Source organism: Balaenoptera acutorostrata, chromosome 3, assembly GCF_949987535.1.
Source record: "Balaenoptera acutorostrata chromosome 3, mBalAcu1.1, whole genome shotgun sequence".
In the NCBI taxonomy this organism is placed as follows: domain Eukaryota; kingdom Metazoa; phylum Chordata; class Mammalia; order Artiodactyla; family Balaenopteridae; genus Balaenoptera; species Balaenoptera acutorostrata.
Window position 1 is genome coordinate 170,113,781 of NC_080066.1, and position 15,387 is coordinate 170,129,167.

The following is a 15,387-nucleotide window of genomic DNA, read 5'->3' on the forward strand; positions in this document are numbered from 1 at the left end:
CAAAGAAATTCCAATCACCAGAAGGAGAACTAATGAAAACATGTTTTACCTGAATATACTTCATAGGTTTCTCCTGCTGATCCTGTGATTGTTTCATGATTCACTTGAAGAAATGAAGGAAAATACACATAAGAACAGAGACATTACCTGAGATTGTGTTCTATTTTATCAACCCTCCATCTATACTCTGTACTGAAGCAATTTGGATAGAAGTGCTGCTGTTGTTGTGTGTGTCTGGTTTGCAGTCAGAAACTCCCAAAACTTCATCATTCAGCAGTTAGGTCCACAACTTTGTATTAAGGTCTAAATACAAGTCAGGGAACCCAGATAAGATAAGAGGATATATGGTTCTCCCTCTGTATTTGTGGGTAATTGGTTCCAGTCGTCTCCCTCCCCCCCCGTGCCACCCCATACCAAAATCCATGGATGCTCAAGTCCCTTATATAAAACGGTGCAGTATTTACATATAACCTACGCACAATCCTCCCATCTTCCCCCGCACCCTCCTTTATACTTTAAGTCATGTCTAGATTACTTATAACACCAAATACAAATCCTAAGTAAGTAGTTGTAAATATAATGCAAATGGTTGGTGGTGTGCAGCAAATTCAAGTTTTGCTTTCTGTAACTTTCTGAACTTTTTTTCCCTAAATATTTTCAGTCCATGGTTGGTTGAATCCACTGATGCAGAACCTGTGGATACGGAGGGCCAACTGTAAATTGATTTAGAGTTGGCACTTCCCTGACAATCTGGCCCGATGCTTAGTAAACCTGAGATAGTTAATTTAGCATCAAAGTGAGTACTACGAGCATTATTAGATTGGTACATGTTAGGGCATTTGGGAGAACAGAAAATACAGCAGTTGAGCTGGATCCTGGTGCAAGAGCCGCTGTGCCTGACCCGGACAGGTCTCTAGTGGGCACGTCTTCCCAATGCTTTCTCATTGTTCATTCCCCCCAGTGGAAAAGGGGGGCACTGCTGGACTTAGGAAGTTGGAGAAATAGGTAATAATGCTTCTTTTCGTGATTTAGTCACAGAGCTCTTACGTGCAACAGAATGAGAGGAAGTAGAATGGTTCTGTGCATAGATTTGGGAGCTAGACTGATTAGGGATTCAACTCCCAGCTCCATCATTCATGGGCTGTTGATCCTGAACAAATTACTTAAGCTCTTAGTACTTCATTTGTGTACTGCATCTTAGTACTTTCTCATCTGTGAAAGGGGGATAATGATAGTACTTATATTTTAGGGTTGAGAGGATCTAAAAGATTCAATCAGGTTAAGGTAAGTAAAACAAGGAGGAAGCAGCCATTCAGGCATGGAATGGAAAGGGAATTGAAAGACTAGTTTTCAAATTTGTGTCTGCATAAGAATCATTTGGGGTTCCTATTAGAAATGTAGATTCCCAGGCTTCAGCTCCAGGAATTGAGATTAATTTGGGATCCAAGAATTAGGTCTTTTGGTTCTGTTTTAGTAAACTTTTAGAATTATTTTAGGTTTACAGAAAAGTTGCAAAGATATATCCATTTTGCCTTAATAGTAACATATTATCATAGCACATTTGTTAAACTAAGAAGTCAACATTAACGCACTACTGTTAACTCCAGACTTCATTTGGATTTCACCAGATTTTCCACTGATGTTCTTTATCTGTTCTAGGATTCCACATTGCATTTAGAGAAGCTTCATTTCTTACAGGGACTTTCAGCCCATGAGAGGCAGGTGGTCTGGAGACCACATCTTGAGAAACACTAGGACATGTCAAGGGCTGAGGAAGGTCAAATTGCCCCATCCTCACCACCATCCTGGTGGTGGGGGTGTTGGATATAGAAATTTGATTTGAAGAGTTGGGATGGAATCCTCTCCCTTAGATGAGAGGGGTTACCTTAAGAAGTGAGGCATCTATTCCTAATGCCAGATGAAATGAGTTTTGGAGTTTGGAAGGTGGGGTTGCTGCCTAGCCTGAGGAGATACATCTAGGGTTGTGGGCAGATCAGGGGAGTGAGTGCAGCAAATTGGGAACAACTACTTTGTGGGAACACAGGAGGGCTCAAGTAGTTGATTAAAGGGGATTACAAGGGGCCAGTTAGCCCGTGAGCCATATAAATCCTGTATTTCCTGGAACCTGGTGATAGTGTTTTAGAAATGGGTCACAGTAGTAACCAACATCAAGCACTGCCACATTGGACACGAGCAGAGAGTCAAAGGGTGAAGGTGAGATGACCTTGTTGAGAGAGGGCAGTGGGAGGTGGACAAAACACTGATGCCCTGCGTTTGGAAGAGTCGGTTCCCACAGTGAGGAGATCAAGGGCCACCATCTGGGGAGCTAGAAGTAAAGGTCAGTAGAATTGAGAACGGTAAGATGAAGGAATAGATGTTGTAAGAAAAAGCTAGCAGAGTAATTTGAGGTCTTGAAGTAGAGATCGACATATTCTTGAGGACCTTAGGTTCTGAGGCTGTCACTGACTTTCTCTAATCACATTCAAATTATTTAGCTGCCCTCACAGCAGTTAAGTAATCACCTAACCTGTTCCTTTTTTTTTTTTAAAGAACATTAACCTCTTTTCATTTGACTCTGGATTTCTCTTAATTTCTATACTACTTCACTTTCCTGGTTCTTTCTGCATGTTAGAGATCCTAAACCATAAACTGGTATTCATAACATTTCTTTCACATGAAGTACCTGTTATCTCATCTGCCAAACCCATTTAAAATGGACTAGTGGAAATTGCCTCAGAAGCCAAACAGATTGCACCTGTGTACAAGGGACCAGGTGTCTCTGAAGGGCTCCTAGATCTTTTGTATTCTTGCTGGCACGGTGTCAGGCTGGCCAGGCTGGTGAGTGGCTAACAGTTCAGATTTTAGGTGATCTAATCCTTAACTTGATAGATGCTGGGTGTAATCTACAGATTCTGCATAGAAATTAGCACTTACCCCTGGGGAGAGCCCCTACCAGCTGTCAAATGCTTTACCAAATAGCTCTATACTCAAGAATGCGGCTTCTGGGTGAGGGAACAGTCGTAGTCATTTTACATGTGGTTAGAGAGAAGTCTTGGGTGATGAAAGATTTTAGCTAACCTACACGCTATAGGTAAACATTTCCAAAAACATTGCATAACCTGAATACAGAGTGAATTGTTTTCCAGTAAATACTGGCTTCAGCATTTTTCAAAAATCAAGGAATGGTATATTTTATAGAATGGGAAAACTAAGAAATGAAATTTGACCTGTTGTAAAACTAGGATTTAGTGCTGTTGAATTTCAATAATGGGCATACAGCGTACATTAGGAGTAAATGTGAAAGAATAGGGTCATGATGGACTCTGATACAGGGTGGAAAACATTTCTCTTAACCAGAAACACTGGGCCCTAAGAAGTTGTCTTAGGGTCAACCACATGAATTTAACATACAAAAATGGCAATTTAATTTGGTTCAAACATACATTTCAAACTTTTGTCTTTTCCTTGTAAAGAATAAAGTTCAGTTCACGGTATACCAGAGTTAAAATTGCACAGATGTCAGTATTCCAATAGAGAAAAATCATTTTTTTTTAAAAGCGAAAAAATAAAATTTGAGTTCAGGTAGTCAGATATTCTTTTATAGTCTTACTACTTTAGGGAACAAACCCTTCCTAGGTATAAAAATCTGGAAAAAAATGCCATAGTTGCCACCCTATTAATAACTAGTTTCCATGCCCCATATTTGTTGGAGAACCTACTTTGTGATGTTTAAATTTTTACCTTAAGTTGCCTCAATTTCCCATTTATTAAAATGGCTGTATTGCCTCTAGAATTAAAGCTGAAGGGGAAAAGCAATTTTTAGCGATTCCCCTTATTCTACCAACTTGTTCTTGAAGCTACAGTCATGCCCAATGTTCCTACCCCCAATTTTTTTTTTTTTTTAAAACCTTCGACCGGGCTTCCCTGGTGGCGCAGTGGTTGAGAATCTGCCTGCCAATGCAGGGGACACGGGTTCGAGCCCTGGTCTGGGAAGATCCCACATGCCACGGAGCAACTAAGCCCGTGAGCCACAACTACTGAGCCTGCGCGTCTGGAGCCTGTGCTCCGCAATAAGAGAGGCCGTGATAGTGAGAGGCCCGCGCACCGTGATGAAGAGTGGCCCCCGCTCGCCGCAACTAGAGAAAGCCCTCGCACAGAAACGAAGACCCGACACAGCAAAAATAAATAAATAAATAAATTTAAACCTTCGACCACTCGAGATAGGTCAGCATTTCTGCTTAGTAACTGGCATATTACTACGCGGTGCAAACTATTGATATAAACAGTGACTTGTGATAGATTTTTTTCCCCTTCTGTACTAAATCAGATCATTTCTCCTCATCAGCAACTTCACAAGAACAAAGTTAAAGATGTGACCTTAGGAAGGTAACTAAGGTGGATGAAATACGACGGCAATACTATCAGGACTGATGGAATATTGCTCAAGTGCAGTGGCTAGGGTCTAAAAGAAACTTCAGCGATCTGGTGTATTTCCAGCTGAATGCTAAGTGAAGTAGCAGGTTAACGTCAAATGACGTGGCTTGTGTAAAAGTCACCCTCCTAACAGCAACCACAATTCTACTGCTTCCTGTTCTTCCATTTTCTTCCCTGTTCAATTGCTTGAAACCCTCACACAACAAGTTCTGATTCTACAGTATTCCTGTAATCCCTTTCTCTGTGTATTTACCTACTTTTATCTTTCAATGTGCATTTCCATCTTGGCACCATAACAAACAATTCAAAAATGCCATCTAATGCATTATGCCACTGAGCACTGTAGCCAGTGATTTTAAGTGTACTAGATTATCTTCAGGTTGAAAAGAGCGTAAGCTGAAGAAATAAATGTCTACATCTTAACTAAAGGCAGGGGTCAAAACAACTTATGAATGGTTAGTTTGAAAATGCTTTAAGGCCCGACTATCAGAGCTGACTGAAAACATTTGAGTTAGGCAGAGTTGTAATGTTATGTGAATAGTGAGAAGTGTTACAAACACAGTAGCCATATATTTGAATTAAAATAGAGTTTATTAGCTTTTCTTTTAATATAAACATGAGGAAGAAAAACCACGTAAGTTGTAGCATTCTTTTCAAAATAAAACTGCAATCAGTACTTGAATTTCCAAGCTCCAAACTCCATAAACAATATTTTTTGAGGTGGTAGATTGTAGTATTTTATATACCATAATTTATCATTTATGTCTCTGTCCCTTAAAAATGATGGAACCTGCAGCACTCAGTAGAATGTGAAGCCTTGCTATAAAGAGAGAAAGTACTTCTGGCCCAGAAATGCTTTGTTTACAGGCAAAATTCCTAGGATTACATCTGAGAAGGTAGGAGGAGAAAGATTTCACATAGTTGAGAACACTTTTTTTTTTTTTTTTAATATTTCAAGTTTAGGTGACATCGTTACCAATCTCCAAAAAGACTGATTACTGGACCTCCCGCCTTTTAAAGCCTGAGGTAAGGGTTCCTAAGGTTTATATGTTTCCTCTTAAATAGAAATTGAAGTGAGACACCTACAGCCAGGTTAACACACAGGATAGAAAAGCTGTTTCGTATCACTTACTCTCCTGTCCCTACTATTAGGGTCCAGTTCCTTTCAGTTTATTACATGTGAATTAACACTGTTGTTCATAATTCCTTTACCAAATCTAGAAAAAAGAAACTTAGGTGATCAAGCAGGTAAGCAGCCCAGCCTTGCAAAGGACTATTTTAAAAAGAGGAGGGGAGGTATCCCCTCAAGTCTTAGTGCAATTTTAAGCTTTGATACTTGTAGAAGTATAAATGCCACAAACTTACAAAACATCATTTGAAAGTTTAATCGAATTTCTTCTAAACTCATTTAGTTTTGTAAATTTTAAACGTTAAGCGTTTATTGTTTTATTTTTTATTTTTTACAATTTATGTATTTATTTATTTATGGCTGTGTTGGGTCTTCGTTTCTGTGCGAGGGCTTTCTCTAGTTGTGGCAAGTGGGGGCCACTCTTCATCGCGGTGCGCGGGCCTCTCATTATCGCGGCCTCTCTTGTTGCGGAGCACAGGCTCCAGACGCGCAGGCTCAGTAATTGTGGCTCACGGGCCTTCCCAAGCCAGGGCTCGAACCTGTGTCCCCAACAAGAGAGGCTGCGACAGTGAGAGGCCCGCGCACTGCGATGAAGAGTGGCCCCCGCTTGCCACAACTAGAGAAAGCCCTCACACAGAAACGACCCAACACGCCATTAAATAAATTCATTAATTTAAAAAAATAAAAAATTAAAAAATAAAAGCTTAATGTTTAAAATGTACAAAAGTAAATGAGTTTAGAAGAAATTCGATTAAAGTTTCAAGTGATGTTTTGCCAGTCTAGCATTTATACTTCTGCGACAGTGTTCTGGAGTATCCAAGCACACTATATTAAAGCTTAAAATTGTTGTAAGACTTTTGGGACACCTTCTATTTCATCACCGGCTTGTTAATTACTGGACCACCATGTTGGCTGGAATTATGAAAATATCCTTTAATACAAGTATAGAACAAAGAGGAAAATCATCACAAAATCAGAAGCACCATTATAGTTAACAAGAAATGCAGCATGGACCCAATAGAAGGAAATAACCTACTTTCTCTGTTTATGATCGCAAGCATGCTAATATGCTAATAAGTACTGCCTGCAAAGAATTTGGATGACATGTGTTATTCAGCAGCTTTTTGGTTTAAATTGATTGCCAATAATGACTAGCAGCTTCAATGATATAGTAGGGAGGAAGAACCCTGCAAAACCTAACGATGCTACAACAGTCTGTTCCGAAGTTTGGCTTTATGAGTTGTTAGGAGTCCCATGTTTTTTTTGTGTGTGTTTTTTTTGTTTTTTTGTTTGTTTGTTTGTTTGTTTTTGTTTGTTTTTTTCTTTGTTTCTTTTTTGTTTTTTTTTGTTTTTTTCTTTTTTTTGTTTTGTTTTTTTCTTTTTTTTGTTTTTTTTGTTTTTTCTTTTGTTTTTTTTGTTTTTTTCTTTTTTTTGTTTTTTCTTTTTTTGTTTTTTTTGTTTGTTTTCGTTTTTCTTTGTTTTTTTCTTTTGTTCGTTTTTTTTGTTTTTTTCTTTTTGTTTTTTTTGTTTTTTCTTTTTTTTGTTTTTTTTTGTTTTTTTGTTTGTTTGTTTTCGTTTTTCTTTGTTTTTTTCTTTTGTTCGTTTTTTTGTTTTTTTCTTTTGTTCGTTTTTTTTGTTTTTTTCTTTTTGTTTTTTTTTGTTTTTTTTTGTTTTTTCTTTTTGTTTTTTTTTGTTTTTGTTTGTTTTCGTTTTTCTTTGTTTTTTTCTTTTGTTCGTTTTTTTGTTTTTTTCTTTTGTTCGTTTTTTTTGTTTTTTTCTTTTTGTTTTTTTTTTGTTTTTTTCTTTTTTTTGTTTTTTTTGTTTCTTTTTTTGTTTTTTTTGTTTTTTCTTTTTTTTGTTTTTTTTTGTTTTTTTGTTTTTTTGTTTTTTTTGTTTTTTTTTTTGTTTTTTTTTGGAGTCCCATTTTTTGATGGTAATACTGCACTGATTCTAAAGGAATATGCAGCAGTATGGGACAGTGAGGCAAGAAAAACATAGAAGTTATATAGTTAAAGTCTAAAGTCTTTAAATAGTTAAAAGTCTTTATATAGTTAAAGTCTAAAGTCTTTAAATAGTTAAAAGTCTTTATATAGTTAAAGTCTAAAGTCTTTAAAGTCTAAAAATTTAAGCTATTAATTAAAAAACCTCACATAGTTCTCAGCTATCAGATATCTGTGTGTCGATTGGGAGCAGATATCTGTGCATGGATTGGGAGCTTTTAGCTTTGGAGTGGTTTTTGTAACTCTGTTTACAATAAAAAGGACAGAAGAGCGTGTTACATTGACGAGGTCCCGTTCTTTCCTATGAGCATAATCTTCGCTTGTCCATGAGTCTCTTGAATTCAATGTCTTTCTTTAAGGTGAAAATACTAACTTTGCTGGTTTCTGAGCAGGAGAGGTGCTATTTCTCCAGTCCTTGTTTCGAGGGGTTTATGATGTTACAACCCCTCACTTCTCCCTTAAGAGAGGATGGCATTGGAGCGCCGAATACCAATGAAATGATCAGCGCTGAAAGACCTTCTCATAGCAGCTCTACACACGTCTTTGTATTCGTCGTCACACAATCTGGAAATGGCCTAGGAAAGTCAATCAGGTAGAACATAGGTATAATTAGGGGGAAAAAAAAATGTTCGGACCTTAAAAAAACAAAGCATCATCGATAAGCCACACATCTACATTCGTTTAGATAGTTCATAGTTACTGCTACTTTGGATAGCTGATATCTACACTAACTGACAATTCCCTAAGGTAATAACCTTTAAGGGCTATGATTAGATTGCTGGGGCAAGGGGTAACTTGCCCTAATAACTTAGAGTTACTTAAAAATTGGGTTCCTAATGATAGGCTCCTAATAGCAATATCATCTGTTACCTACACACGTGATCCTTAAACGTAATGGACATACACTTGGGCAAAATCAGTGTTTACTCAGCTATTCAACTTCTATTCAGTTTTCATTAGTTATTACATACTCTAAGAAAATTTTAATCAGGTAGGTATGTGCTGAAGGTAGGAGAGGTCTAATGACAAGCGCTGAAAGGTGCTATTTCACTTGCACATAAATTATGGTAGAAAAACATCTTATTCTAAAGTACCACCAAGGTACCACAGAAAGTATCCATTTTAAATGTGTTCATTTCAGTTGTGAATTTTGCTGTATACCCACCAAAAATCATAAGCCATAAGTATTACTTTGTTCCATGTACGTTACCATTTATATTAAAAACTCATGTACTTTCTACAGCCAGTATCTGAATCCACATTATACCTTCCAAGTATAGGTCTCTCAGGTTAGCCACGGATGCTTTGTCTAATAAACTCATGGGACTGAACTGTGATACACATACACACACACACACACACACACACACACACACACACACACGAACTGCAAGCTGAGTAAAAAACAGTTAAGAGGGAATTCCCTGGTGGCGCAGTGGTTAAGAATCCGCCTGCCAATGCAGGGGACACGGGTTTGAGCCCTGGTCCGGGAAGATCCCACATGCCGAGGAGCAACTAAGCCTGTGCGCCACAACTACTGACCCTGCGCTCTAGAGCCCGTGCTCTGCAACAAGGGCAGCCACTGCAATGAGAAGCCTGCGCACCGCAATGAAGAGCAGCCCCCGCCCGCCGCAGCTAGAGAAAGCTCGCGTGCAGCAGCGAAGACCCAATGCAGCCATAAATAAATAAATACATTTATTTATTTATTCAAAATATCAAGACAGTAGAAATAGTCCAAAACATCAATTATTAAAAAAAAAAAAAGACAGTTAAGAGTGGTAAGTAGATTATGTAGGTACATATGATTAGGGATACAATTTTAAGAAATTATTCATGTATGGTTATATGTAAGTGTAGAGGTTCAAATGGAAAACCATTAAGAACAGATTAAATATGATTTAAAGTATTCTGAATTATGGTTACAGAAGAGACAATTTTTTTTTTTATAATGTGGGATCCCTGTATAAACCATAAAAGACACAGGAAATATGATGCCAACGGGTCAATAAGCTCTTCAAACTGTTAACAGCTTTCCATTTTCCTAATCACTGCTTAATATAATTTAGCTACAGATGTGGCTTCGGTGGCTGACAGAAAACCCCAGTTAGTGATTTCACAGCCTTACCTCGTAGTTCCGTGCTCTTTGTTTGGTAAGAGGAGAGAATAGAACATTCAGGTTGTTGTCATGTGCTAAGGAGCGAAGGTCAAAGTAGTATTTGGCATACACACTGAAAGGAACATTAATATTAAAGTGAAGTAGCTCCAGGACGTGCCTTTCCATCTCATTCCTGGGGGAGGAGGAGAAGACAAAACCAACACAGGACAATTTTAGTCAACTGGGCTATCTTCAAAAATACCATTCTGAGCTACTAGGATGGCTCTAAATACTGTTTTGAAACAAATAATGGCTACCCAGCTGGATTAATACCCTAATGTTCAAACAAGGTACAGCTATTTGTGGTCCTTTCTGCGTCCCAGCACTTTGAGTCTGGGACACGGGAGAAGAGGTTATGGCCCTCTTATGCACTCATGCTGCTGACTCAGGGGCTCAGTCTTCAGAGTTCCATTAGTGCAGCTGTACGAGTCATGCTCCACACTCACTCACGAGGCCCCGCTATCGTGATCAGATGAAAGGAATGATGGATGCTGTTTATTAGCTCTGAAGAGCTTGCAGACATTTGCACCGGGCTGAGGACAGGAAGGGGCTCACTGAGGTGGAGACGAGCCAACACAAGGCGTGGGCACATCACCACGGCAACAAAGGGATCCATCGAGAGCCACTGCTGTTATCTCTGAGGGGGGAAAACTCTTGAGGCAACAAGGATTCATCTCAAGTAAATAAATAAATAAGCTACATTCGATGGGAAAGGGAATCCCCCCACCCCCACCCCGTGCATGGGGCTGTGTCAAAGGGCATAATGCAAGTTTCTGTTCACCTTAAAACCTTACTAGGGTGAGTTGTCGTCACCATGACAGGACAGGATGCACTTTTGAAGCTTAGGAAGGCAGTAAGATTATGTCTCAGCTAGACTAAACCCACTTTACGACACGACCTCTGATAGAGCAGTTGTTTCCCCCGGTGTTAGGAGAGCAGCCCAGAATGTTCAGACCTACCGCCCCTTGCCAGGACAGACTGCACACGCCCACAGAGGGCGAATTCAATGAAGTGGGAAAGTAGAGTGCTGGGAGCAGGCTTCTGCTATATGACCATATCCAGCCATTTGCTTGCCAAATGTTTAAGTAAATAAATATAAAATTAGAGTAAATCTTACCACTTTTCACAGCAATCACTTTAGAGAGTTGATTATATAAAAATGATAAATACCCAAACAAACATGCAAGTGGCTTATTTTACAATACATTTGGTTTCTTGGTTTTAAAGTGTTAATATTTTATCCATTGGATAAATCAACAAATGCTCCATGTTCTCCTGTATGGAGAGCAGAGTATGAGCAGAAATGAGGTTTCTCATTTGTTGAACTTTAAACCTAACTGAACCTACTTCCAAAATTCATTTCCTGTTCATACGGCCAGAAGTCTATAGAAATGTAAATCAGATAATGTTTTGATAATCAGCTAATCAGGACTTAATTTACTACAGGAATAAATGCACTTCACGATCCCTTTTATATTTTCTCCACTAATACATTTTAATTGTGTGGAAATACAGTACTTCATAGGATTAACATGTCTATTAATAGAGCTTTAATCACTGAAGAAAAGCATTATGCCTACAGAATATGCATCTTCTGTGTTTTTTGCTGTTTTTAAATGGCTAGGTGGCTGAAGAGCCTACCACTTACAGGCGCAGCAAACTGTCTGAACGGCAGCTGCTCAGTTTAACTTACTCTTTTGAAGGGAAATATATATTTAACAAGACACAGAGATGTTAGAAAGTTTTAAGGAAAAGCTGATAGACAGCAATTTTTCAATTCAGACTCAAAATGAGACCATTACAAATAGTAGTCAACAGCAGAGGGATGAAACACATGTGTATTAGACACTTTGTTGTAATGCTTTCCAACTCCCAAAGATCATAAACAAAAGCAGCCTATTATAAACATAACTCCTGGTGATTCTCCGTTCTACACAGAAAAGCGTTGTTTAGAATTAGTTTCTTCATAGCTGGACAGTGCCGCCAATGCTCCTGGGCTCAATGTCTATGAACACCCACACGTTTCCCTGCATGTTCTCGGATGTTGTACCTGGAACCAGAGCCCCAGTCAGCTCAGTTGCAGATTCTGAGAAAATTTCAGCTGCCATCATGGCAGGGATGGTGTTCACGATTACAAATTTTCCTTCCTTCAAGGGACCAGTTTAAAGACTGATGATAGTGTTGGTCAACGTCACTTTAGTTTCTGCAACTTCCAAAAGTACTTCTCTTCATTTCAAATTCATTATCTGCTGTTACACTGTTTGCTAAGATTGCTACCAGCAATATCACCATGACCACCTGGTTTACATGATCACCAAAGTGGGCATTTTCACCAAAAGCCACTTTGACAGCTACTGACAGTCACTGGTCCCTTCTCTTAGTCACAACTTTCCTCGCTTCAGCTGTAAATATGCACTTCGGTAATTGTGAATTATCCAGAGTAAGGGGCAAAGGTAACAAAAACAAACTCTTGCCCCTGCCTGCCATCTTGATCGGCCTCTGCTGTCCAATATAATCAAGAGGTGTTCTTTCACATTTTCCTGAATGCCACCCACAAAGACAGGTTCACTGTCAAGCGGGCACTTCGAGAGTCTGCTGGAATTATCTCTCTGGCTCATCCTGCTTCCCACCCTTGGGGCCCTTCACCAGAGCCAGATTGGAAGCCTGGCGTTTCATGCCCATGTGAGCATGCCATCTGTGAGGAGAACCTGCCTAGTTAACTCAAGGCCCCACAAAGTGCCGCTGTGTTTGCTGAGTGCCCTGGGTGAGGCCCCAGGGATGCTTCCCGGACTACCTGAGAGGTAGGTGTTTCCTAACTCAGCAGACTTTAGGGGAGGAGACAGGAACACAGGGATCTGAAACCTTTATATGTGGCTACCTGTACATCATAGTTTCTGTAACAACAGAACCTCAGATCAAAAGGAGAAAAAGACCAGCAAAAGCAAATACACAATGTGTGACTCAGGTTGAAATTATAACCTGTCAGTAGTCTAGAGGCCCTAAGACCTTAACAGTGGCCACTTGCTGCAAAGACCAGGCATGTGCCCCTTAAAAATGGACTGGACCTGGTAGACAGCTTTAAGAAAGCTGTGAAGTTACTTACTGTACCATGTTGTTCTGGTAGTGAGCTTGTAAAATGTTTGGCAAAAACCACCAGAAAAATAATTTCAATTTATCAAGCAGAATATTACAACAATAACACATCAAGACCTACCAATTAATGAGGGGAAATACAAATTGTTATACTACAGCTAGATAGAAAGAAGTCTGTAATTTTATGTCTATTTCAGCTCTCTGCACAAGGTAACCTTTCTTAAAATGTAACATTTCTTAAAAATGTAAACTTTATGAGAGCAAATGAGGTATTGGAAAATGGTTAGAAAGTTCACGGTAACCTTACAAACTCACATGTCCTCAACTGTAACGTCCTTGAGGATCTGGCTGTACTCCACATCCCGTACAGCATCATCGTCCCAAAGCCTGGAGGCAAGAAGAATGGCTCCCAAAACAATTCTTTTCCAGTTAGTGGGGCAAATGTCGATCTCAGCATAAGTTAAAAGCCTTTCTAAGTAAACCTGCAAAAGTAGAGCACTGATCTTTGATTTTAGTTCAGTTTAAGTGCTGTGATAAGAATTGTTAGGAATGACAGATTTCATCTCTTTTTGACACCCCTTTTATTCCTAGGTTCTACAAAGACTTTGCTCAGCCAAGCCAAGGCCAGAGGCCAGGTCACAGTTGTAAGTCAGATATTTCTGTTAGTCTGATATTTCTACTCTGCCCGTGTGAATTTCCAACCCAATTTTGGTCACAGGAATGAAAGGACATCTCAGCAAAGGGCATTCTAAAGACACGCATTGTATTATTTATTACCTTCCCACTTGTCAAGGGCAGCACATACAGCCCAGTGTCGACTTCAACTGTTCAGTAAATGCTTGAGTGCCTATCACGTGCAATGTTAACTACAAGACTGGTGGTGGTTGCATGGCGATTTTACATAACGCTTGAGTGTGTAAAATTCTGGTCAGACTGAGCACATCTTTACCTTCTCTTCAGTGTCACCAGTCCTTTTGTGGCATGAACTTGAAGATAAAAACTGGTGGTCAAGAGAGCCTCCCAGTGGCTGCTGCGTGGCACAGCAGGACAGGCAGTCCAAAGGGGCTTGACAGCTAGCTGGCAAGTATTCCCATATTTTAGTGCCTTTTTAAGGAACACACATGCATACAAAGGGTAGTCCTTTTCAGATCCCCCATTTTTCACATCTCCATTATCATTTCATTATTCATTTCTGTCTTACATAATCTGCAGCTTAGTCAATTCTTTTGGTTTTAAGGTGGGAAGACCTGCCTGTGTCTGTATCCCTGGGGCTCCTCTAAACCTGCCGGTTTGTGAGATGATTTCATGGTTTCTTTTACATGTATCAAATGTCTACCCTACAAAGAACTGGGTGGAGTTAACAGCTGAGCAAAGATTAGAGAGGTAAGCTGTGATTTGTTGTTACCTCTGTAGAAGAGTGTATATGCCATTTGACAAAAAGAAAAATGTCCAGTTTTAAAGAGTCTGTTTACTCTCTGAAGGGTTATCAGATTGACAGCTCAGATTCGCCCATGCCCTCCAAACTCTACTGTGTTTTCAAACACGGGTATTGAGATTGTATGTTCTTAGTGAAATTCGGCTCCCATTCCCCAAAGAACTCAGCACTCTCTAGTACCCTAAGAACGACTCTCCCCGCAAGGTTCAACTCTCTACTTTATGGGACTAATCAGAGGCACTGAAACGACACTGGCAATCTCTCAACTTCCTCTCACCTTTGTACTGGCAAACTTGGTACACGTGCCGATATTCATTTATCCCACTTGCCCTCCTGTCTCGGAGGAAGCGAGATTTCTTTCTTTTCACTGAAGCTAACCCTCCTATGAATGAAGTTGATCCCACCTCACTTCTGCAGAGTACTGTGCCCACAGTTAGTCTCTTTTTGAACAACTTCTCCCTCTCTGTCAGAGGCTTCCTCCAGTGGGAATGCTTCCATGTCCCCAGCCTGTCCCCCACTGCCCCTAGACGGCGTCCTCAGGGCTGAGGCCAGCTCCTCATCTCCCATCCTCTCCTTAACCCACTTCAGTCAGCCTCCTGCTGCTACCACTCTACAGAGACTACTCTTGCCGTGGTCACCGGTGCCTTCACACAAACAACCCAGAGCTCTTCGTCCCAGAGCTCCACTCCCCAGGCCTTCCCTCATAAATGAAAGAGTACTGCCACACGCCCAGTCGCTGAGACCAAAAACCTGCACTTGAGTGTATCCTGCTCCAATCTGTTAGAACTTCTTGTTATCTCTACCTTCACTGGTACCCTGACCGCTTTTCTGTCTGTCACTTCTGACTTGTATCGCTGCCACTGCCTAACTTCTCTGCCTCCCAACAGACTACAGTCTGTTCTCCCCAAAGCAGCCAGGAGAGCCTCTTAAATTAAGAGTACTTTATGCGCCTGCTCCAGATCTGCCAGAGGTTTCCCATCAAACAAATACCTTCTTCCCGTGGCCTGCAAGTTACGAGGCCCTGTGCGGTACGGCCTTGTCCTTCCGTGACCTCATCACCTATGCTCTTTCCCTCATTCCCCGCTCGGATCACAATGGCCACCTTGCTTTTCCTTGAACACACAGAACAAGTTCCTGTCTC

The 15,387-nt window shown here is 40.1% G+C and overlaps 1 protein-coding gene across 4 annotated transcripts in view; it reads right to left on the reverse strand.

Moving 5' to 3' along the window:
* Positions 1–7,629: 7,629 nt before the first annotated feature.
* Positions 7,630–15,387, reverse strand: part of LOC130707592 (cyclin-Y-like protein 1) — a 63,493-nt gene continuing 55,735 nt past the window's right edge. For all 4 annotated transcript variants that reach the window (XM_057542814.1, XM_057542815.1, XM_057542816.1 and 1 more), the window contains 3 exons: positions 13,127–13,293; positions 9,689–9,851; positions 7,630–8,138 (listed from right to left, as the gene is read on the reverse strand). In XM_057542814.1, the coding sequence (XP_057398797.1) occupies positions 8,022–8,138; positions 9,689–9,851; positions 13,127–13,293 (447 nt within the window). In that variant the 3' untranslated portion in view covers positions 7,630–8,021. The remainder of the gene's footprint in view (positions 8,139–9,688; positions 9,852–13,126; positions 13,294–15,387) is intronic.